Source organism: Leptopilina boulardi, unplaced genomic scaffold (genome assembly GCF_019393585.1).
Source record: "Leptopilina boulardi isolate dan_hultmark-lab unplaced genomic scaffold, ZJU_Lbou_2.1 LbouV2_30, whole genome shotgun sequence".
NCBI classification, from domain to species: domain Eukaryota; kingdom Metazoa; phylum Arthropoda; class Insecta; order Hymenoptera; family Figitidae; genus Leptopilina; species Leptopilina boulardi.
The window spans coordinates 1,167,178-1,192,522 of NW_026137863.1; the positions used below are offsets into that span (position 1 = coordinate 1,167,178).

The following is a 25,345-nucleotide window of genomic DNA, read 5'->3' on the forward strand; positions in this document are numbered from 1 at the left end:
TTTAATTAATTAACTTTTCAAACATTCACAATTATACACATTTTACATATACGTAAAATGATAAAATGAATGGAATTCAGATTAGCTATACATATTTATAAGAATTATTTAATGCGAATGAAGATTAACTCCAGATGATTAAAGGAGATTAGAGATAATGTTTTCATTAGCCATATCATCAGATTCTATTTTTGAAATTTTTTTTTCAAAATTCCATGGACTTTTCTTAGTTAAAATCTAATAGAATTTTCAATTTTTGTTCCGAAATTTTGCCGCATAATTATTCCAAAATAATTAGATTTTTTAATTTAAAGAATTTAGCCGAATTTTAATTTACTAGCGTTATTTTCTAATAATAATTTTTTATACTTAATGTACAGAAAAAAATCTGTTTATACTGTGTGTTAAAATGAAGACTATAAGGAAATGAAAGCTGTAACTCTTTTTTTTTTTTGCACATTCAATGTTTATTAATTATTACGTTGCGTAATATTTTAAAGAGAAGTTTTAGGCGATATCTTGGAAAAATATATAAGACTTATAAAAACTAGTTCAAGGAGATAGAAGGTTTCTTCTTAGATCTCTTGATTTATTTCCAAAGAGTAGTGTTATTTATCGATACATATATATAAAATATATATATATATATATATATATATATATATATATATATATATATATATTCATTGACTGATCGAGAAATCCTTTATCGTTGAGAAAATTCGAATAGAATAATCAACTGTTAATTGATTGAGAAATAATTGACCCCTTTTGCAAATTGCAAATTATTTTGCAATATATAATTTCTCTTGTAAATTTTTATAGATGATATATAGAAACACAAGTAATATTATTAAACCATTGTTTTTCTTAAATTTTTAAAATTAAAGCAAAAATAGTTTTATACATAATTTTTAATTATTTAAAAATTATACAAATAATATAAGTTTTTTCTATGATTATACACTGAGAAAAAAAATTTAGTGTTTGCAACAAAATTGTTTGGTTAGGCAATTTTGGTTCTTGTAACCAAATTTTGGTTGGCTGAAACAAAGTCGTAGGGTTATCTCAACTAAAAATTTGGTTGACTCAAACAAATAGTTTGATTGCTTAAAAACCAACAAAATTTTTTTGTTGGCCCAACCAAATTTTGGTTGCTCTGACTAAATATTTTTCTCAGTATAGTAAAGTCGTAGTTGGAAAGTAGAGAGGTTAGGTATTTAGTTATATTTTTTAAGTTTACGGTAAATGAGTATTATTGTTCTTAATTGATACAGCAATGAGTCTACAAGGTTACATTTGCTTTTTATGAAAGTTATATGATAAACAAGATTTTTATTATACTCTTTTTATTTTGTTTGTTTATTTCACTCTTGGATATATAGGAATAGTCCTGCTTTAATTTTTTATTTATCATATATTTTGATCTGACATCTTGAAAATCAAATCATGACATTTATCTATTGTAATCAGTGTCACATCAAATATTTGTTAAGATATCTAATCGTTTATGTGTGTAGTGTTGCTAGGTAGTATTATATTCGAAATTTGGTAAAAAAGAATTCACTCACACATGTCTTCGTATTCTCTCTCTCTCTCTTTCCATATCCACAATTTCATTAATGACGACGACCCCCTCATTCTTCGGGACCCTAAAAATAATATTTCAAAAACAACCATTTTCTTAAAATAAATATGTGAAATTGATTTTAATGGGTTTATATTGCTTTTTAATCATTTTTTTAAAAATAAATTCTTGCGGTGCATAATTATACCATAAAAATTATTAGTTTGAATTTTTAACAATTTTAGTAGATATATAAATTGTTAAAAAATTATGATGTCAATGTAAAATAAAACAGTAAATTTAACAATATTATTAAATAAAAAAATTCTTTTTTGATATTTAAAACAATATTTTGTAATAAAATTCGTACTTAAAGAAGTTCCAAAAAATATTTCGTTCATTTGAATGTTCGAAACTTTTGGCTCATGTAGATATAATTATTTTTTAGACGAATAATCATTTTTCGAATTAACATTTGTCAGAATTTCTTCAGAATTTCTTTCTTAAAGAATTTTTAGTTAACAGAATTAACCGAATTTTTATTTGGTAGAACTCTTAAAACGCCGAATTTTTATTTATCCGAAATAGCAAATGGCAAACAATAGGATTTTGGGCACGATTTTTAAAATCCACTAATCCTGATTTTCTTGATAATTTTTTATTGGTAAATTTTAAACATCACGCCGAAATCGATTGTTTGTTCGGTCATTTGAAATTTCGGACAATTAAAAATTCGTCGTTTTAAGAATTCTACCAAATAAAAATTCGGTTACTTCTGTTAACTAAAAATTTCTTTACTCTCTAAATCTGAATCGGTCATATTTTACTGTTTAGCAGTAGAAATCTACTAATTGCCATAGCGAGAATTGAGCAACTGACAATTAGTAGAAATTTACTGATTCAATTAGTAACACAGAAATTTAAAAGGCATTAAAATAAGCTGCAACGCTTATTATTTTAATCCAATTTTGTTCATTTTAATCCATTTTGGTATTAAAATAAGTAAAATTGGATTAAAATAATAAGCGTTGCAGCTTATTTTAATGCCTTTTAATTTTCTGTGAAAATATCAATTAATGATTGAATCAGTAATATAAATATATGGCGGCGGCCACAAAATCTACTGATTTAATAGTTAATTTTAAATGTTATGTTATATACAAATTACTGATTTACATAAGTTATTTTCTATTGCTTGCATATTCACTAATTATATTAGTAAATTTCAAAAAAATAACTGAAACTTCAGTTAAAATGAAAAGTACTGATTGAATTAGTAAAATTTCTACTGATTCAGATTTAGAGAGTAAGAAAGAAATTCTGTCAAATGTTAATTTTGAAAATTGATTTTATATCAATGCAGAATTTTTTTTTATTTAAAGAAAAATTTTTTGATATAGAAACTATTCTATATTCGTATATATATACAGTAATGAAAGGTTATATTAATGATTATATTAATTAAAGATCCGCGATAGTAGAAGATAGAAATAGGTTGTCTTATGGCGGAAATGAAAGAAGTTGGATATTATTGAAGGTAATTTAATTTTTCACCCGATATATATATATATAGATAGAACATATATACACTTGAGAAAGTGAGGCTCGTGCTTGAGAGATGCGAAAGCGAAATCGATTTTGAGAAAGGCTTCCGTCAGAGAAAAGTCTATGCCTTTACGCTTTACCGGGATTCATTGGTTATACACGAAGGTGGAGGGTGACACCAAAGGCATTGTGATATGAAAAAAAAAAAAAAAAAAAAAAAAATTGTCAGCTTCTGTTCTTGAAAGTTTTCTACATTCTTCCTCGAAAAAAGTGAAAAATATTCTCTATATTTCCCCTCAAGTTTTTTTTTTTTCAAAAAACTTAAAAATACAATCTTTTATTAGAAAATTCTTGAATCGCGCTTCAAGACAAATCTGTTTCTTTAAATTACATCAGAGATGGAGATAAATGACACTCTTCTGTTTTATACAAAGTCATTGATATAATAGCTCTTGCATTGTTATCAATATATAATTATTCTTATCTCATACTTCGTTTTTCCCCGTTGATGATATTGCCTAACTTCTTTCAATTGTGAAATTAAAAATTGTTACGGAGAAAAGAAATGTATGATAATTAAAGTTATTTAGCATACTTATGTTCTGTATAATATTCATTGGACCGCTAAGGTCCCCGCACTATTTATTGACGTAACTGGGACGGTAATTAAAGTTTTCTTTACACTCGCGCAAACATTATTTAATTATTTTTATTTTGTACGTGCCATTCGAATTTTTTTAATTACATTTCGGAGTAATCTTCTCTTAAATAAAACGCAGTAATTCAACTTTTATGATCTGATATTTTTTTTTTTTAAAAAAGAGAATTCTTAAAAAGAGATTTTTTTCCCCAAAATGTATAATTTTTTCTGTCTTTTTTCATACTGAAATATTTTTATATAATTTTTTTTAAAGTGAGATTTTATGTATTTTCAACTTGATTTTATTAAATATAGTCTGTATTTTGCATTCGTATATATGTATATACGAATATATAGTGTATTATACTAGTTAGTGTCATTATCACATTCAGGAAATTACTGTACAAGTGCTACGCGTCTTTTAAGAGGTGTGATCTTCAATATATAACTATATTATGAGCCAAAAGTTTTGAACGTTCAAAATGAACAATATTTTTTTATAACTTCTTTAAATACGAATTTTATTACAAAATATTATTTTAAATATCTATGCATTGTTAATTTAATATTAGTTTAATTTACTGTTTTATTTTACATTGACATTATAATTTTTAATAATTTATAGATTGAAAAAAATATTTTGTTCATTTGAACGTTCAAAACTTTTGGCTCATACTATATTCAGTTTCTTTCTGATAGTTTTTTCTTTTTTTAAAAAAAAATGTTTTTTTTTACATCAAGGAGGTTAATATGAGGAAATTTTTAAAAAAATATTTTCAAACATCTTTTATTGTAATTACACACTAAAAAATAATACGTACTTTCAGTTCACTTTTGACTAAAACCGTTAACATTAGAAACATTTTTACTGAATTTCAGCCTTGAGTGTATGATTTTAAGCCCTAAAATTGACTTAATCTAGTTTTAAGATTAAAATTACACTAGTTTTAAGGCATTTTGATTTTAAGATGTTAACGGTTTCAGTATTTGTTTTTTGTGTGTATTATTTTTTATAGCAAAAATTAAAAGTAAATTGAAAATTTATAATTATTAATACACTCAGAGAAACATTTTATTTGAGACAAATCAAATTTATTTGAATCAAATAAAAATTTATTATTTATTAATTTAATAAATTTTTTTTAAACTCTAATTTTTTAATTTGTAAAATTAAATTTTTAATTTTAAATTCAATTTTCCCCTATAAAATGTAAATATAAATGGAAGATTGAGTAATAAAAAAAAAATTTGCATTTTTAACTTTTATTGGATAATAAAAATTTTAATGTAAAATTTAAAAAAATCAAAGAAATGCGAAGTAATTTTCAAAAGAGTTTTAATTTATTTTTGGCAAATTTTCAATATTATTTTCTTATTGTACAATGTAATAATGACTAATTTGATTTATACAAATGTCGCGATGAAAGGGATATATAAATATATACGAAAAGCAGTGAATCGTGTCTTGTAAAACGAATGAAACTTCTTTCAGTTGGTTGCATTTCCATCGACCCTATCGTATCATAAAAACATTGTTGTTTTTTTTCTACTTGTACCGAAAAGTTTTTACTACCAACACTTTATTTTATTATTTATTTTTTTTAATCATATTTTTTTTTGTAAAAATCACTGAAAAAAAAATTTATTTGATTCAAATAAACGATTACTTGATTATTATATATATCAAATAAATATTTTGAATAATTATTATTTTAGATGGGTATTTCAAATACAGAAATTATTATTAATAAAGTTTATTTAATTCACTCTCTAAATCTGAATTAGTAAAAATGTTTACTAATTGAAATTAGTGACTCACTTTTTGCTTTAGAATTAGTTAAATTTTACTAATTGCTAGTAAAAGTTACTAATAATTAGTAAAATTTTACTAATTCAGAAGCAAAAAGTGAGTCACTAATTTCAATTAGTAAACATTTTTACTAATTCAGATTTAGAGAGCAAATAAAAATTCTTTTCGTACAAGTAAATATTTATTTGATAGTTAAGTAATCGATTAGTTGAATGAAATAAATTTGTTTTTTTTTCTATATTTGATTATTTAAGAATGATGTATCGAATTATGAATGAATAATTGAAAGCATTTTCTTAATGCCTGATGTTCTCTTGCATGTGAAAACTCAGAAAACACATGAACTATGCCTGATGTTGGCCTCCAAGTCGTCGTATCCCCGGTCTTCGTGGCCTAGTGCCAAAACTTATATGCCAGGTTTCAACATACCTGGTCGACATGGATATTTTGGGTCTTTAATGTATTCTCAGACTTTCGTCCTGACAGAAGAATAACTAATTGTCTATTATTTTTCAATATTCAATTATAATTTAAAATCTACGCATTATTTTAGTTGGCCCAACAAAAAAAAAATGTTTTCTCAAATCTTTGGTTAATTTAAAAAGTAACGAAAATTTAATTTCAAAACTAAATTAAAATCAAAATTTTATTTAAAAACTGATAATATTAAAAAAAATTTAACTAGATTTTTAAAAATGTTGTTAGTTTTTAATAATAATTTCCGCATATGTTTTATGAGTGAGGGAATAGCGAGTTCAGAGTACTTTCGCAGGTTAATGTAATTGAAAGGGTTGTAAAAAAAAAGTGTGAGGCGAGAAGAAGCCTGTTCTGGGGCCGCGACTCAAAATATGGCTTCATTCTCACAATCAGCCATGTTGGCAAGATATTTCTTTATTGTTGATTTCATATCTCTTCATTTTTATCATTTTTTTTTTTTACAACAAAAATAAATTTGAAATTTTTTTATTTTAAATACCCTACCAAAAATTGTACTGGTGCAGTACTGCACTCAAAGAAATGGTATATTTGTCTCCGAGCCTATACTAACTCATTTATTTGTTGCAAATATATTTTATTTCATTTAAATAAAAAATTTATTTGAGCCAAAGAAAAATTTATTTATGACAAATAAAATTTTTATTTACGCCAAATAAATAAGTTAGTAGGCTCTGAGACAAATATTTGTTTATTTAGTTCAAATATATTTTATTTGATTCAAATAAATCATTTCTCTGGGTGTGGTACGCTGAAAAAAAAAATTTATTTGATTCAAATATTTACTTGACTATTATCAAATAAATATTTACTTGTACCAATTATAATTTTTGTAATCAAATAATTGAATTAAATAAATTGTATTTGAACAAATTGTATTTGAAATAAATTGTATTTTAAACAAATGAAAAATATTTTCAAACAAAGAATAAAATAATAATTATTTAATATATACAAATAAATATTTGATAATAGTCAAGTAATCGAGTATTTGTATCAAATATTTTTTTTTCAGTGTACAAGTACCGCGACTATTTTTGATAGGAAATGGTCCCAAAAATTTGAAAAAAAACTGATAAGAAAGAAATGTTAAAATAGTTACTATTAGAAATAGAAGTACTTGAAAAGTACGGCAGTATTATTGCTTAAAATTTTTTCAATTTTTTTTTTTTTTAACTATATATATATGCGCTCTCAGGATGGAAAGAACTGTATATGTTGATAATATTTGCGCTGGAGCGAAGCCAAATGTAAAAAGCACACGGTCATACATCACCGGACTTGAACCCCTCTTGCATATGTGCACATTCAAACAAGTGTGTGCGCATTTGTTTAAGACTCTTGTTTGCACTTTCGCAAATATATATATACATATACCGCGCGACTTTCCAAAAGAAAAAAATATCATTATATGTTAACTTTAACACCACTTTGAGAGCTAACAATAAATTTAATTACGCTCGACATTTGTTATCAGATTTTATTAACACTAAAATCTATATATATATATGTGTAAAAATCTGTATGGTATTTTTTGCAAACAAGAAAAATTGTTCTAAACAATTTTTTTTACAAAAAAAGAAAAATAATTACTTTTAAAAAATAATTATTGAAACTTTAATTTAAATTAATATAATTTTTTTTCGCCTATAACTAAAAATTTGGTTTCAATTAAAATTATCCAAAACGATTTTGTTACCGGTGCAAAAAAATTTTTTTGTTTCTTTTTAGGCAATTCTTTGCCTGAAATATTAAATTTTTATATTTTATTTATCAAATCGTAGAAAATATTACTATGAATATAGATTTTAACTTTTTTTCGAGTTATTCTTAGCTCACGAGTGCGTGTGTGTTCTCGTAAAGGTATTTTTCTCCGTCTTGAGATACATATAATAGTTCTTTAATTTTTTCCTCGTAACTTATTATGGTGTGGAAATTCTCCCAAAGTTTATGATTAACGATTTAAAAAAATAATTTTTTTATGATATCAAATTTAAAAAAAATTAAATTAAAAAATGTTATCTAAAATATTTTTTTAAACAAATATTACATTTAATTACATTGTTCAAAAAAAAATTCGTGACATTTTTATTGTTTATTAAAATTCATTAATTTTGATAAAAAATAATTGTTAAATAATTTTTATAATAAAAATGCCCTTTTAAAAATAAAAATTATATTTATAAAAAAAACGATTTTAAGAAAAAGCAAATCATAGTTAAAGTTTAGGAAGTAATAAATTTAATTAAAAACATCTGGAAAATAGTTTCAATAAGAAATTTAAAGGGATAATTTAATGAAAATTTTATCAAAATTTATTATTATTATTATTATTATTTTTATATTATTATTGTTACTATTATTACTATTATTATTATTATTATTATTATTATTGTTATTATTATTAGGTATTATTATTATTATTAATTTTTATTATTATTTTTATTCTTTATTAAAAACGATAAAACCATTTTTGTAGAGTTTTGAAGAATTTCCAAATCGAAAACGATGCCAAACTAAATAGAATTAAATTTAATGATATTAATTAAATTAAAATTATTTTCCACGATAAACAATTGATTTTTGGCTCTGATTCTGTGAGATTCCAGTGTTCTAGAAATATATATATATGTATAAATACACTGAATAAAAAATTTATTTGATTCAAATACAAAAATTATTGGTTCAAATACAATTTATTTAATTCAATTAAAAATTATTTGGTTCAAGTAAATATTTATTTGATAATAGTCAAGTAATCGAGTATTTGAATCAAATAAATTTTTTTTTCATTGTATATATAAATATATATATATATAATAGATAAAGCTAAACGAAATATATAGTCACGTGCTTTTATAATGTGTGTGCGTGTACAGTCACATCATTAGCGAGACTATCATTAGACGACAAGGCCGGGCCAAAACCAGGGTCGGATTATAATTCCCGTTTTTACCAAAAATTTCACATTAAACCAATAAATCCTTTTCTCTCCATTGATATTTATGTATATAGAAGTAATTAATTACCACATATTCATTCATTAAAAACAATCGGGTACAAAAATTATTACGACATGTGTATATATCAATATTGTTCTTTGATCGAAAAAAAAAATAATATTTTTGATGTAAAAGCAAATAATTTATTTTCTATAAAATAATATTGTTTAAAAAATATACAAATACAAAAAAAGTGTAAAACAGAATATTTAGAAAAATAAAAACAAATGTAAAATTTTTAATGCAAACAATTTTGTATTCCCACACGTTGATAATTTGGTGATAAAAAAAAAAAAAAAATGTTTCATGATGATTCAATTTCTTGGGGTCTTTGATGTACTTCCGGTACGCTGTAGACAGAAAGCAGACATTATGTTGTGTTATATTATATCACCATTATTAAATTATCGTTGGCAAATAGATTCGCTACAAACAAAATGTGAGCTTTAAATTTTTTTTAATTTAAATTAAAATTTTATTTAAATTAAAGTTTTTTTTTAAATTTATCAAAATTTTTATTTTTATTTAAATTTAATCTATTTAAATTATTCATAATTAATTAATTTAATTTGGATTTAGTTAATTTATATATTTAGATCTAGTTTATTTTTTTTTTTACCTCAATCGTCATCAGGATATCGATTAGAAGAAGCCTGTCTTCTCGAATCCGTTCCGGAAGTTAACGATGTATTCGAGGTATTTCCTTCTTTATAGTTTTGGGATCTGAAATTGAAAATTAGGACTACAATTTGTACATAAATTTATTAAAGAATATTATTTATAATTAAAAAAATTATTTTTTAATTAGAAATTATTAGAAATTTTTATTTTTGAAAGTAAAAATTTTTTTCATTTATAATTTCGTAAATTATAAATTTAAATTCATAATTAAATTATTCTAATCGTTTTAGTTTTAAATTAATTTTTTTTTGGAAATAGAGAGGATAATTAATTAAAAAATTTTAATTATTTATTTTTATGTTATTTACATGTTTATTTCGCCACATTTTGGTTTTGTTGGACAGCCACCCCTTCGGCTTCTACTTCTTCTACTTTTCCTTCGTTTCATACTTCTACTTCTTCTACTTGGTCTACAACTTTTTCTACTTTTTCTTGATCTTCTTTTTGATCTACTTCTCGATCTACCACATTTTCTTTTACTACTTGATTTTCGTTTCATTGCTTTTTTACAACCACATCCCGCTTTTCTGCTACGACTTCTTCTTCGACTTCCACTTTTGCAACTCGCTCTTTTTACCTTCATTTTTCTCTTCTTTTTCTTTGTCATATATTTACAACAAAAGCCACTTTCATCTTGTATATCGCGTAACGCATTCGTGGGACTCAATTTATTGCAGACATAGTAACCTCTGAGAAATTATAATAACAATAATAATAGTAAATTATATTTTTCACTCAATTTTTAATTGAAAATAATAATTTTAATAATTATACTAATTAATAATAATAATAATAATAATAATAATAAAAATAATAATAAAAAAATTAATAATAATAAATAATAATTATTATTAACAATTATTATTAATAATAATAATAATAATAAAAATTATTTATTAAATATTTATTATTTATTTATTTATTAATATTTATTAATATTTATTTATTTAATTAAATTCAATTATTTATAATAATAAAAATAATAATAATAAATAGTAATTATTATTAACAATTATTATTAATAATAATAATAATTGGTAATTATTAATTATTAAATATTAATTATTAAATATTAAATATTAAATATTAAATATTAATTATTAATTAATAATTAATTATACTTAACCAGGTTAGACTGTATTATTAATTGAAAAAAATTATATTGAACAAAAAAAATCAAAATTTTGAAAAAAAAAAAAAAAAAATAGTGAAATTTACCCCTTTGCGCGTTGAAGAATTCCATAGGAAAGTCCACGACGTAATGCAACTTGGACTTGCCTTCGAATATCCTTATTTGGAATATTATATTCCTGAGCAATATAATTATTTATTTCTTTGGTAGTTGAACCCTGAACATCTTGAAGTCTTCGAATTGCATTAATTACTAGAGGCGCGACTTTTGGAACTCCTTTAGAAGTCATATTCAATATTCTGCAAAGTAATTTATTCATTAGAATAAAAAAAATTAAAAAAGAATACAAAATATTTATTATCAGTGATTTAAAAAAAAAAAAAATTAAATTTTTGAAAAAAAATAGTTACCTTTTTTATTTAGAAATGAGTCATATCACGTTGATTGCAAAAGAAAATTTCTTTGCAAGATTTCCTTTCCTATTTATAAAATTGTATGTTCAATGTTTTTTTTTTTTTCATCAATTTTCATTGAAAAATTAAATTTTAGTAGGGAAATTTTTGCGTTAAAATATCAATTCATCACTAATAAAATTTTGAAAATTGTTTTTTTTTATTAATTAAAAGATTTAAAACATTTTTTTTCGTGTGGGATTAATTTATTGCACTATGGCATTTATTAATAAAAACAAAATGCAAATCGTTGCCTAACAACGTTTGGCAATTGTTTTTGCACAGTTTTTCCTATTTTTATTTTCAATTAAAATAACAGTAAATTATTGGAAATAATTACAAAATTCAATTAATTGAAATAAAGTTAATTTTTATAAACATAAAATTAATAATAATTAATTAAGTATTAATAAAAATAAACAAATTAAAATAAACTAAGCTATTATAATTAATGAAAAATTCAATTAATTCGAATAATTTAGTATTACAAAAATAATGTTCAAATAGAAAATTTTTATTTCAAGAAATTTTTTTTAAATTTTAGAAATTTCATATTTTTTAGAAATTTCATATTTTTTAGAAATTTTTAGTTTAAATGTTGTTTTCTTTCAAATTTTTTTTTTTATTCGCGGGTAATTTTTTTCTTTACATTCATAAATAGAGGAATTTTTTTTTTCCAAGGATGAATTTTTTGTATTTTCAATTGCCATTAACAAAGTCATTTGAGATGGTATTGTTAATGGGGAAAAAAAAGATTGGGATGAGCAAAAACAAATGGCAGTCAAAGTGCGCAAAAGAGAGAGGCTCAAATACAAACACATATATATATATACGCATATATACACACAGAGATTCTCTCTCTTGCCGTCACGCAAAAGAAGAAGAGTTTATCTATAGCCTCGTTCAAACATATTCCTATATATACATATATAGACATACGCACACACACATTTACGCGCACAAACATCAGTTATTATTTATAGGCTCCGTGTGCACTAGGCAAAATCATCATTCTGTCACCCCGTTGTTTCACCTCATAGTAATGACTTATTAGTTTTTTTTTGAGCTAGCAAATTTTCAATTTAAAATTGAAAATTGAAAATTTTTTTCAAAACAAAAATTTTTTCCCACTAAAAAGAAAATGGCCTATTTTTTTAATTTCAAGAAGAAAAATAATTTTATACACTCAGAAAAAAATTCCTTTGAAGGAACCAAATTTTGGTTAAATCAACAAAATAAATACAGTTAACCAAACATTTGGTTGCATAAACCAAACGTTTATTTAGCTCAATCAAATTTTTTCTTTGGTTCAAAAAATTTATTAAAATAAATCAAACAGTTATTTAGATCAAATACATATATTTATTTGAATTAAACAAATTTTGTTTTGAATTAACCAAAAAAATTGGGTAAATATAAAAAAAATGGTACATTTGGTTCAAACATATATCTTTTTTCTGAGTGTACCTTTTAAAAATTATTTTCAATATATTAAATAAAAAAATTTATAAAAAATCTTCACCTAGATCAGCGATATGTTTCACTAAAACAGGGAAAGTTTTCGCTATTCTAGAAAAATATATCGCTGTTCCAGAGAAACTTATCGCTGTTCCAGAGAAACTTATCGCTGTTCCAGGTGAATATTTTTTTGCGTGTATTTGTAAATAAATAAAAAAAATTTAAGATTATTACATAATTATATAAAATAGTTCAGAATAATTTTGAAAAATTTCGCACGTATTGGGGATCGAACACCGGACACTTGGGACGCGAGCTATGTATTCTGACCACACAGCCACGTAAAACTTTACAATTATGACAAAAAAAAATTACAAAAAATCATAATAAAATCATGATCATTATAATTATAATAAAATAATAATAATAATAATAATAATAATAATAATAATAATAATAATAATAATAATAATAATAATAATAATAATAATAATAACAACAATAACAATAGTAAAATATAGTAATAATAAAATTATTTACTTTTTTATTTAGTAGAAAATGTTTGGTTAAAATTGTTAAAATTATCATTATTATTATTATTCTTATTAATTATTATTATTATTATATTATTTTTTTGTTTAAATATCGCATCTGTTGAAATTAAAGAGAAAAGTCACTTGTAAATTATAATATATAAGGATATATCTTTTGCATCAAGATATATAGCATTTATATCTTATTCATCTATAAATTTGCAACCTAACTATTTATGTGTCTATCAACTTTCCTTATGCACTTTGCCCTTTCTTGTCATGCGTATATATATATTTATTTATTTATTCGAATGAGCCTTTAACGCCATAAGCTAATCTGACATCAAAACTGGTTTTTGAAATATAAAACCTCTATATAATTAAATCGTAATACTTCCCTTGTGATTTTTTTTTTTTATTACGAAATATAAGTACACATCAAATTGTATTTGAGCTTCCGTCATTCGTCATCAACAATTATGTCTTTACTTCCCTGTTATAGAAATCACACTGAGAAAAATAATTTCGTAATAATAAGAAAATAATTTAGTTGAGCTTTTTTAGTTGGCGTTACTAAAATATGGTTGTCACAACAGAATAGAAAGTGGCAATAAATCGGGAAGTTTAGTTGGCTCTACCAAAAAATATATTTGAAGCTTTCATGTTTACGAACTAAATAGTTTGGTTCCCAGTACTAAATAGCTGACATGCTGTATTGCGCACGCGCTCTTCTCGTAAATATGGCGTCGCTTCCCATTCACGGGATGTCAACATTAACCATATGTCGTTCGCGTCGTGAAGTTTCAGTGTTGAAGTTTTTATGTTTTTCAGACATTTTAAAAAAAAAAAGTTTGTGTAGTGAAAATAAATAAATAAAACTTGTTACAAGAACGAAAGTTTTTTTCCAGCTTTTATACATTGTGAAAATGATTTAATCTCAAATTGTTAGTAGGATTCGTAGAGTAGTGGTCAGCGTTCTCGACTAGCGTTGCGTAGTCTGAGGGTTCGAGCCCCAGCAGTGTTAGGTTTTTTCCGCGATAGAAATTAATTTAAGTAGGCATAGGTAGGTTATATAAAGAGAAAAGGGTGAAACAAAAAAATAAGTTGGTTGAGAAAACAAAAAAAAAATTTTCATTTAACTAAATTTTTTGTTTGCTTAAAAACAATAAGTTAGTTGTGCAAAACAAAAATTTGGTAGACCGAACAAAATGATTCAACGAAAAAATTTAGTAGCCCGAACCAAACGGATTAGTTGCACATATATCAAATAAAAAATTTGGTTTGGAGAACCAAACTTTGGTAGATGATACTAAACATTTTTCTCAGTGCAGTATAATGTACAAAAAATAAATTTTGTCATTTTCTCCATTTGTACAGTAATAATTTTTTAATAATAATAATAACAACAATAATAAATAAAAATAAATAAATAATAATACGGACATTTAGTTTATATTGTTTATTTGATTATATTTGGTTTTTAATAATAATGATTTATTATTATTAATTATTTTTCATCCCTCACAACAAAAGGATATCCTGAGGATATCCTCAGGATATCCTACTAATGTAGGATATCCTGAAAACGTCCATAGGATATCCTCAGAATATCCAAACCGCCGTTACGTAGGATATTTTTGGGATATCCTGGGGATATACTGAGGATATTTTGGGATATCCTGAGGCTATTTTAAGGATATCATGAGGATATTTCAGGGATATCCTAGTGATGTCGTGGGGATATTCTTGGGATAAACTTAGTATATCGTTAAAATATTCTAGAAATATCGCTAAGATCTCCATAGGATATCATTATGATTCAAATTTTAGAACGACTTAAGGATATTCTAACCCTTAAGATAATATAGACATACTGTGGATATCCTTAGGACGTCCTAAGGTCATCTCTAATTATTCCAGGGATATCCACAGGATATCTTAATAATATCTTGGGAAATGATTAGAATATCCCTGGGACGTCCTAGGGACATCCTTAGATATCCCTGGGATATCTCTAGGATATCCTAACCGCCGCTACTTTGGATATCCTTAAAGTATCCTTAGGATATCCCTAGGATATCCAAGGGATGTTTTTGGAATATCCTAGGATATCTGGTGCTGTAAGGGATGACTTAAAAATTAAAATAAAACACCTGTTGTATAAAAATATGTAAAAAAAAATTTATATTAAAAAAAAAGAACAGCCACCCTATTCACCTGATAAAAAAAAGTGTTAATTAATTATTCATGTAATGAAATAGCAGGTTATTCATTTCGTCCTGTCAGTAATAAATATGCAGTTCTACTTATATATACTTAAAGACTTGCAATGTACATCGTAAGTCACACTTTTAAATCCGCTCTCCTATCTGCACACACAGAAAAATTATATGTACAGACAAATTTATGAATGAAATCCAAGTTCATTTACCTGTTGATGACATTATTTTCGATTTTTGTTGACCTCTCGTTGATGTTTTTTTTCTTTAAACAATGTTTTTGGAGTTGAATCAATAAAATTTTAATTGCATTTTTAATGATTTTTTTTTTTTTTGAAATCGTTAAATATTTTTAAATAAAATTGAAATAACAGAACAAAAAATTTTTAAGTTATTAACAAATAATTGATATTTAATAAAAATTTTCTATTAAAAATAATAATAATTATGTTTTTCTTTTTTTTCAGGTAAGTTGCTACAAAAAACAAACTATACAAACTTCACCAGTATCCACGACATCTGTATAAACAAAATGTTTTAAAGAATATTTGAAGAATTTTACCTATGTTACCTTTAAATCGAAATTCGTAAGTAAATTTTGTTTAGAAATTTTTTTTACCATATAACCTTTCCTTTGGATAATAGTAAATAATTTGCAGAGAAAATACGATTCAGATGGAAAAATTATTTTATAATTTCGAAACAAATTATGTGGAATTTTTAAATAATCACTGTATATCAAAATTTTAATGAATATTTTTGAGTTGATATTATGATAATAATAATATAATAATAATAATATTATTAACTTGATATTATTTTTAAATTAATAATATTTAATTTAAATTTATTTATTTATTACTTATTATTTTTTTAATTATTAAAATTTATAATTTATAAATTTTGCTAAATTGGAATTTTGTATTATAAAAACTAATTATATTATCAATTAAAATTTGATATTAACATTTTTAATACGATTTTGTTATATTTTTGAATACAGATTGTATACAAAGTTTTTTTTCAAACTAACGCGATTATGCACATAGTTTTCGAGTATAGATTATACATAATTTTTTTTTTTTTATTTTTTTTTTTTAAGCAAATTATGCAAAATTTTTCAAGTAGTCACTATGTATAATGATTGTTCGAAAATTATGCATAATTTTTCCACCTGGACGGATTGCCTCTACATATATATACGATACAAGGTATGTTTGTTAACATACACATTATACTGACTTGCCTTGAACTATCATGTGCGTATATGATAAAAAAATTAATGTTTGAAAAATCAACCTTTGAATGAAAAATGATAATCGAAAACGAATTATTTACTTTTTTCTATATTAAATTATTTGAAAGAAATTATTTTCAATCTTTAAACAATTTTTTATTTCACGCACGGAAAAATTTTTTTTTATACCTGGAACAGCGATATATTTCACTAAAATAGTGAAAATTTTTACTATTCTAGAAAAACATATCGCTGTTTCAGATAAAGAGATTTTTTTCCGTGCGATATTGAAAACATTCAAATACCAGAATTTAATAATGATATTATGATGATTTAATTTAAATTATTTTATATTAAATATAAAATTAATATTAATTTAATATTATAAATTTATTTATTTAATATTATAAATATTAATTAATATTAATTATTATATTTTTATTATTAAATAAATAAATTTCGCAAAAGGTGGGGTTAAAGATGGGGTATACAGAGCGTAAAAACTATAAAAAGGTGTACGCAGGAAATCTAAATAAAAAAAAAAAAAAAAAAAAAAAAATAAATTTCGCAAAGAAAACCAAAATATGAAATTTAGATGAAAATTTTTTTTAAAATAAATTCTTTAAATCTAAATTAGTAAAATATTTAACTAATTTAAGTACACAAAATCAGTTATTTAGTTGTTTAGTTATTTTTACTAATTGTTTACTAATTTAATTTAAATTATTTTATTAAATATAAAATTAATAATAATTTAATATTGTAAATTTATTTATTTAATATCATAAATATTAATTAATATTGATTATTATATTTTTATTATTAAATAAATAAATTTCGCAAAGAAAACCAAAATATGAAATTTAGATGAAAAATTTTTTTAAAAATAAATTCTTTAAATCTAAATTAGTAAAATATTTAACTAATTTAAGTACACAAAATCAGTTATTTAGTTGTTTAGTTATTTTTACTAATTGTTTACTAATTTAATTTAAATTATTTTATTAAATATAAAATTAATAATAATTTAATATTGTAAATTTATTTATTTAATATCATAAATATTAATTAATATTGATTATTATATTTTGATTATTAAATAAATAAATTTCGCAAAGAAAACCAAAATATGAAATTTAGATAAAAAATTTTTTTAAAAATTAATTCTTTAAATCTAAATTAGTAAAATATTTAACTAATTTAAATACACAAAATCAGTTATTTAGTTGTTTAGTTATTTTTACTAATTCAGATTGAAAAAAATTTAAAGGAAAGAAAAAATTAGATGATTAAAAAAACTAAACTAAAAAAAATTTAGTATTAATGATTGTGTCACGTCATCGAAATTGCGTATTTTATATAGGAATTAATAATGTTAGGTTCGATAGAAAAAAAAGCATACAATGAGTGATTTTAATTGACTTCTTGAAGATTCCGTTTTAAAATTCCTTTGCTACTTTATGCCAATTTGTGTAATGAATCAAATGCATAGTTATACAAGTCTGTATATATCTTGTATATGTATTTTCTTGCAATAATTTTCGATTTTTAAATCGGGGATAAAAAAAAATGAATTAATCATTATCCATATTTTTTTCAAATTTTTTTCATTGGAAAAAATACAAGAAATTCTAGTTCTGAAAGAAATGTTAACATTTTTTTTTTCCTTGTAATTTTCATGATATAATCACTATTAAATAATGTAATTGTTAAAATTTGAAAAAAAATTTCAATTATTTCTTCTTCAGTATTAATTAAAATTTTTCATTGTATTTTTTTTTTTATCTTTTTTATTTATTAATAATTATTTATCATATTATTTATTTTTAATATAGTTAATATTTATTTAATAATTTAAAATTTAAATATAAAATTAAAATTAATTTATTAATTAATTTATTATAATATTTATTAATAAAAAAAATGTAGAAAATTAAGAAAATTGCAATAAAACAATTCGCGTAAATTTTTCGGGAATATAACTTACAGTTATTTGCAAATAGAACTAGTACAGATGCATAGTTTACGAGAATAGAAGTGAAAAAGGGGGCGACGATTTATCTAAGGTTGAACCTGTAAAAAAACGATGACCATGGGCGATGTGAAACTCTGTCGGAAGATTTTATTTGACTTAACAAACTTTGCTGCAGAGCGCAGCACCAACAATGATTGACTCTGCTGGCATCTAACAATCACTACCGGAATTTCCTTCAAAACCGACTGACAATAATAAAGAAATAAATTAGCCCGGTACTTTTTTTTTTAAAATCGAAAATACAATTTTGAATTTCATATTTTTTCTTTCTAAATTTTATTTGTTTAGAAGAAAATAAAATTTTTGATTTTTAATTTTTCTTGATTTTATTATTTATTTATTTATTATTAAATTTCTCCTACTCTATAATTTTGTTCAATAAATTAATTTTAACACTTAATTTACTGTTTTAGTTTTACTTTGTTTGTAGGTACTTTGAAACAATAATTAAAAAAAATTATATATGTAATAATTTTGAAAATATTTTTAAATTATTATGAAAGAAGGAATAATAAATAAATAATCAAAAAATAAAATAAATTAAAAAAAAATATTTTTACTATGGAAACTTATTTTTTTTTTTTTTTAATAGTTGAATGTGTTTATAAATTGTGTGAACTATTGTTCTTTTTTTCCCCGCGCGCGCGTGCACCTCTCAACTTTTGAAAGCTTTTCTGTTTGACAATTGCGAGTTTCCATGAAAATAGCGAGTACATATCTTTAACACTAAAGCACTTGGTGAATGCTGCAAGGACACTAAACACAATGCACACACCCAAACGACCTAATCATCATTGACTGACACTTTCCCACGTATTTATCAAACTGTATATATATATATATATACTATCCACACACGAAACTTTTATACATGCATATTTTTAACTTTTCCGATTATTTTTCTTTTTCATTTTTTTTTCTTCGATATAAATGACAATTTAAATAATAATTTTTTTTTTCTCATTTCATTATTAATTGTCAATAATTTTTTTCTGTTAAAATTATCACTTAATATTTCTATTATATATAAATTTTTTTTGCAATTTTAATATTATTGTTATTTTAATAATTATTAATTAGTTACTACAAAATTAATTTAAACACGAAAAAATTTTTTTTATCTGGAACAGCTATATGTTTCTCTAGAATAGTGAAAACTTTCGCTGTTTTAGTGAAATATATCATTGTTCCAGTGAAACTTATTGCTGTCCCAAGTGAAGATTTTTTTTCCGTGAATTATTAATTTGAATATATAGTAATTTATTGACTATTGTTAAAAATAAAATAATTATTTATTAATATTTGATATGCTTCGAATTATTTATATTTTGAAAGTTTTAAAATATTTTTTTAATTTTCTCTCTAAATCTGAATTAGTAAAAATGTTTACTAATTTGAATTAGTGACTCACTTTTTGCTTCTGAATTAGTTAAATTTTACTAATTGTTAGTAAAAGTTACTAATAATTAGTAAAATTTTACTAATTTTTTTTTTTTACTAATTTTACTACTAGTTTTTTTTTACTAATAATAGTAATAGTTACTAATAATTAGTAAAATTTTACTAATTCAGAAGCAAAAAGTGAGTCACTAATTCAAATTAGTAAACATTTTTACTAATTCAGATTTAGAGAGTTCTTGTGTCGGGTTTATTTTGAAAAAAAAGTCTTATGTATACTTGATTCAAAAATTTTTTTTCGCAACAATATATTAAAAATAAATTAACAATGGTTTAATTGAAATTTTATTTTATTTAAGTGTAATATTATTGATTAAAAATTTTTTTGTTATTTATATTATTATAAATTATTATTTAATTAAATCAAAATATAGAAAAATTTTGTTGTATAAAAGCTCTTACGTATAGTATTTTCGTTTCTTATGTAAATAAGCTTTTGTTTCAATTTTCCATTATTCGAAACATTTTAGATTGAAGTCTGCAAATGATTTTCGAAGCAATTGATATATCTTTTCAAATTTTGTTTATATATTCGATAAAAATCAGTGAAGTATAATTCTATCTTATTATAAATTAATTATATTTTATATAAACGAAACTCATATTGCTGTTAATAATTGATTTCGATTATATTAAATACATTAAATAAACTTAATTCGCTTCGATTAATTTTAATAATTATTATATAATTTCACAAAATTCTATTGTTTTATATTGAAATATAATTTCTTATATAATAATTAGTGAAATTTATTTTTATTATTATTTACGAATATTGGATTTGAATATTATTATTTATTTATTATTATTTGTTTTTTTTATTTATTTATTATTTATTTTACTTTTTTTTATTGATTAAATTCAAAATTTAAATAATAAATTTTTTCTTTTTCGTATTTTTCTTTTGTTTGATTTAAAATATTTTTGCTTATAACATTTTTTTTTTAAAACAATATTGTCATGAATTTAATTCTAGATTCACATAGAACGAGAATCATTAGATTGACTGACGTGTTATACTGTATAGCATTCATGAAAAATTATTGAATGAGTTGGGTTTTACTCTTACATAACAACTATTCTGCCGGTTCACACTGTTCCGACGCGACATCCGGAGAATGCTATTGTCTTTTTTTTTTTTTTTTTTTTTTTGCAATAATTGTGTTTCTTGGACATATTTTTCCCTCTTCTATTATAGATCGGAGAGATCCGCCACTTTTAGATTCAATTCTTTTTTATTAAATATATTTTTTTAATTATTTCAAATATAATAACAAAATAATAATAATAATAATAATAATAAAATAAAATTTCTGTATTCAGTTGGTCAAAGTCTATTTTTTTTGAACTGATAGTTAAATACTATTTTTTTTTTACTAATTGAAGAAGCGAAAAATTAGTCAAGATTTTACTAAAAATTATAGTGAATTTTAACTAATTTAGATTTTGAGAGAAAAAAAATTTAATCAGTTGATTTTTTATTTGTTTTTATTAAAAATACGATTTTTTTTCATAAAGTGGAAGAAATCTCGTGGGAGGAATTAATATATATATATGCACATATTTATTGGATCATTTGGATAAATGTAAACGGATTGCATTTACTGTCAAGCGTTTTGGCGTCTTGTTATTATCATAATATATAAATTTTATATTTATAAATATGTGATTTTTTCAAAATAATTTTTAATTAGTTAAAAATAAAAATAACTAATTTTTAAAATAAAATTTTGACTGACTTTTTGCTAGCAAAAATACTTGACTATTTTGAAATAAATATTTACTTGAACCAAATAATTTTTTTTTAACCAATATTTTTTGTATTTAAAACAAATACCATTTAATTGACTTAAATGAAAATTATATTTGGTTCAAGTAAATATTTATTTGATAATAATCAAGTAACCGATTATTTGAATCAAGTAAATATTTATTTGATAATAATCAAGTAACCGATTATTTGAATCAAGTAAATATTTATTCGATAATAATCAAGTAACCGATTATTTGAATCAAGTAAATATTTATTTGATAATAAAGTAACCGATTACTTGAATCAAGTAAATATTTATTTGATAATATAAAGTAACCGATTATTTGAATCAAATAAATTTTTTTTTTCATTGTAAGAGAAAGGAATAAATTATTAAATAATTAATAAATAATTAAAATTTCAAAGTTATTGATTTCGATATAAAAAAAATTTCCAATAATTATTATTTGACTTTTTAAAGATGAAGTTAATATAGAATTTGTTCGGAACGAAATTCCCTACGGTCTTTTGTGCTTTATAGGAATATATATATATATATATATATATATATATATATATATATATATATATATATATATATATATATATATATATATATATATATATATATATAAAATTGAACTCATGTTCACGTGTTTCTGCGAATCGGGGTAGAAAACCATCGGGAGGAGAATTTGATCGCGTGGAGTGCCGCGTGACCAACCTGAATATATATTTCAAAAAAAAAAAAAAAAAAAAAATAGGGTGGGGAACAAACACAGAGGGTAACTGGTACGAACATAAAGCATTGTGTTAATGATGACTAAATATACGCACTAATTGGCCTCAAAAGGTGTCGCCAGGCGTATCACAATTGCGAATTTTCATCAACAACTTAAATACAGAATTTATGTTGTAATCATTACAATATGGTTCATCAATTTTCATTATATATTCAATTTTCATTTATATTCCCCTCATTCCCAATTATATTATTTTATTAAGAAATTATGTTATTATGTCAAATGCAAGAAAGTCTGTTCTTATTATGAAACATATGGCTTTTTGTTTAACTCTCCTCTATATAAGTTCTATAAATTCTATCGAGAAAGAAATTATCTTTTTTTGGATGAATTAATTTTAATATTATTGGTATATAAAAGTGAAATTTTCTCTTTTTTTTTCATCAATGAATAAAAATTAAAGTCTCGTGCAGGATCCGTGTTCGATTCTGTATTTGTTTTTATTTTTTTTTTTTTCCCGCGAGAGAGAGAGAGAAGAGCGCAGATAGAACAAGCGCCCATCGCCTGTCATCCAACAGATAAGCCTCTAAACCGCCGAGGCTTGTCCGATTAAAATATAAATTGTTCGCGGAGAAATAACCCCGACAACAACTCACTCACGTTCCACGCATCAACTCTCACACAAATCTCTCTCAGCCCTTAAAATGCTTTTCTTTATTTTCATTTTCTCTTCTCTTTTATATACATGCACTTTGGGGGAAAATGTCACTATTTTCAATTTAAAATCCCTTTTTTTAAAAAACAAAAAAAAATAATATTTCTATCTAAAAATCGTTAAGGAACATTTTTACAGATACAAAATAAAAATAATGAATATTCTTATATATGTAATTTAACACTTAATTGTCATTCTATCAATTAGAAAAATCAGTGAAAATGGAAATAACAGCAGTCATTTGTTATCAAAGTGTAAACGAAGTAATAGTGATGACCTTCAATGGATTTGATTGGTTTGATTACTATTGTAGTCAACATCTTTTTATCGCTGATCCTAACATAATTTATTTTAAAACACTTGATAATCTCATATATAAGTATAGAACAAAAATCTCCATAGATTAATCATTTTTTTTTTTTTCGATTATTATTTGCAACATTAACACATTTTCAATAAAAGTCGATGATTTTAATAAATTATAACTTGACTAAATAATCATTATAATAAACAAAAAATTAAAATTTTTAACCTTATTTATACATCTATTTTTCTCCTGAGTGCATATATATGTATCGGAAGTCAAGGGGTTAAAATAAAATTTTCTTTTTTTAGCAGCAAAAAAAAAAAATAATGACCAAGAAAATAGATTTAAAAAAAAAAAACTAATTTGTTTTCTTGTTGATTTTTTAAAAAAAAAAGTCGTCTGCGACAAAGGTTAGAAATTCCACAATTTGATTTATAATTTTCCGCTGACATCTTATGTACTCAAAGCCGGTCATTAATTACCTTTTCAGTGCCAAGGCTGCGTGAGCTTGCTGATGTTAAATATGTATACACTATAGTTTATAAAAGAGAGAAAAAAAAAAGTATGTATCCCGCCTTCGCTCTTCAAGTGGGAAACCCGGGCCTTAAGGCCATTCGTGCAAATTGTCTTTTACATTTTCCTCGTTTAGATCTCGCAAAGAGACATGAAAAAAAAATTTTGATGTTGAAGCTGCAAAATATATTCATCGCTCTCTCTCTCTCTCTCTCTCTCTCTCTCTCCTTTTTTCTCTCTTTCTCCCTCATTCGTTTTTTGTCTTGGTAAATATAGTACAATAGCTACGATTTTTCAAAAATCTACTGTTTATACTTTACTACAGTCGTACGGTTGTCATGGTAACAATTACCATAGCAACCGTTATTATAAGAACTGTTTCCATAGCAACCGTTTCCTTAGGAACTGTTTCCATAGCAACCGATACCATAGGAACAACCGTTTCCTTAGGAACCGTCTCTTTAGGAACCGTTTCCATAGCAACCGTTTACTTAGTAACTGTTTCCTTAGCAACCGTTTCCTTAGGAACTGTTTCCATAGCAACTATTTCGTTAGGAATCTTTAGCATAGGAACAACCGTTTCCTTAGGAACAGTTTCCATAGCAACCATTTCCTTAGGAACCGTTTCTATAGCAACCGATACCATAGGAACAACCGTTTCCTTAGGAACCGTCTCTTTAGGAACCGTTTACTTAGGAACTGTTTCCATAGCAACCGTTTTCTTAGAAACCGTCTCTTTAGGAACCGTTTCCATAGCAACCGTTACTTTAGGAACAACCGTTTCCTTAGGAACAGTTTCCATAGCAACCATTTCCTTAGGAACCGTTTCCATAGCAACCATTTCCTTAGGAACCGTTTCCATAGCAACAACCATTTCCTTAGGAACTATTTCCATAGCAACTGTTTCCTAAGTATAACCGTTACCATGGGAACCGTTTGCGTTTCCACATCAACCGTTTCCATTACTGTTTTTTTTTCCTTAGCAACAGTTGCTACGGATTTTTTTCCTTAGCAACGGCAATATTAATATTGGCCAGTTCTTTTTCGAAA

At 23.4% G+C, this 25,345-nt stretch overlaps 2 protein-coding genes across 3 annotated transcripts in view; one reads left to right on the forward strand and one right to left on the reverse strand.

Annotated features, from left to right (window-relative positions):
* LOC127282459 (thyrotroph embryonic factor) overlaps positions 1-25,345 on the forward strand; it is a 123,971-nt gene that overhangs the window by 5,786 nt on the left and 92,840 nt on the right. The gene's annotated exons all lie outside the window — the stretch shown is intronic.
* Positions 9,180-11,562, reverse strand: LOC127282460 (histone H1, gonadal-like). Its single transcript, XM_051306703.1, has 5 exons — positions 11,283-11,562; positions 10,959-11,171; positions 10,049-10,429; positions 9,679-9,782; positions 9,180-9,409 (listed from the first exon to the last, which is right to left on the reverse strand). The coding sequence occupies exons 2-4, from the start codon at positions 11,159-11,161 to the stop codon at positions 9,680-9,682; spliced, it is 687 nt and encodes a 228-aa protein (XP_051162660.1). The 5' UTR covers positions 11,162-11,171; positions 11,283-11,562; the 3' UTR covers positions 9,180-9,409; position 9,679.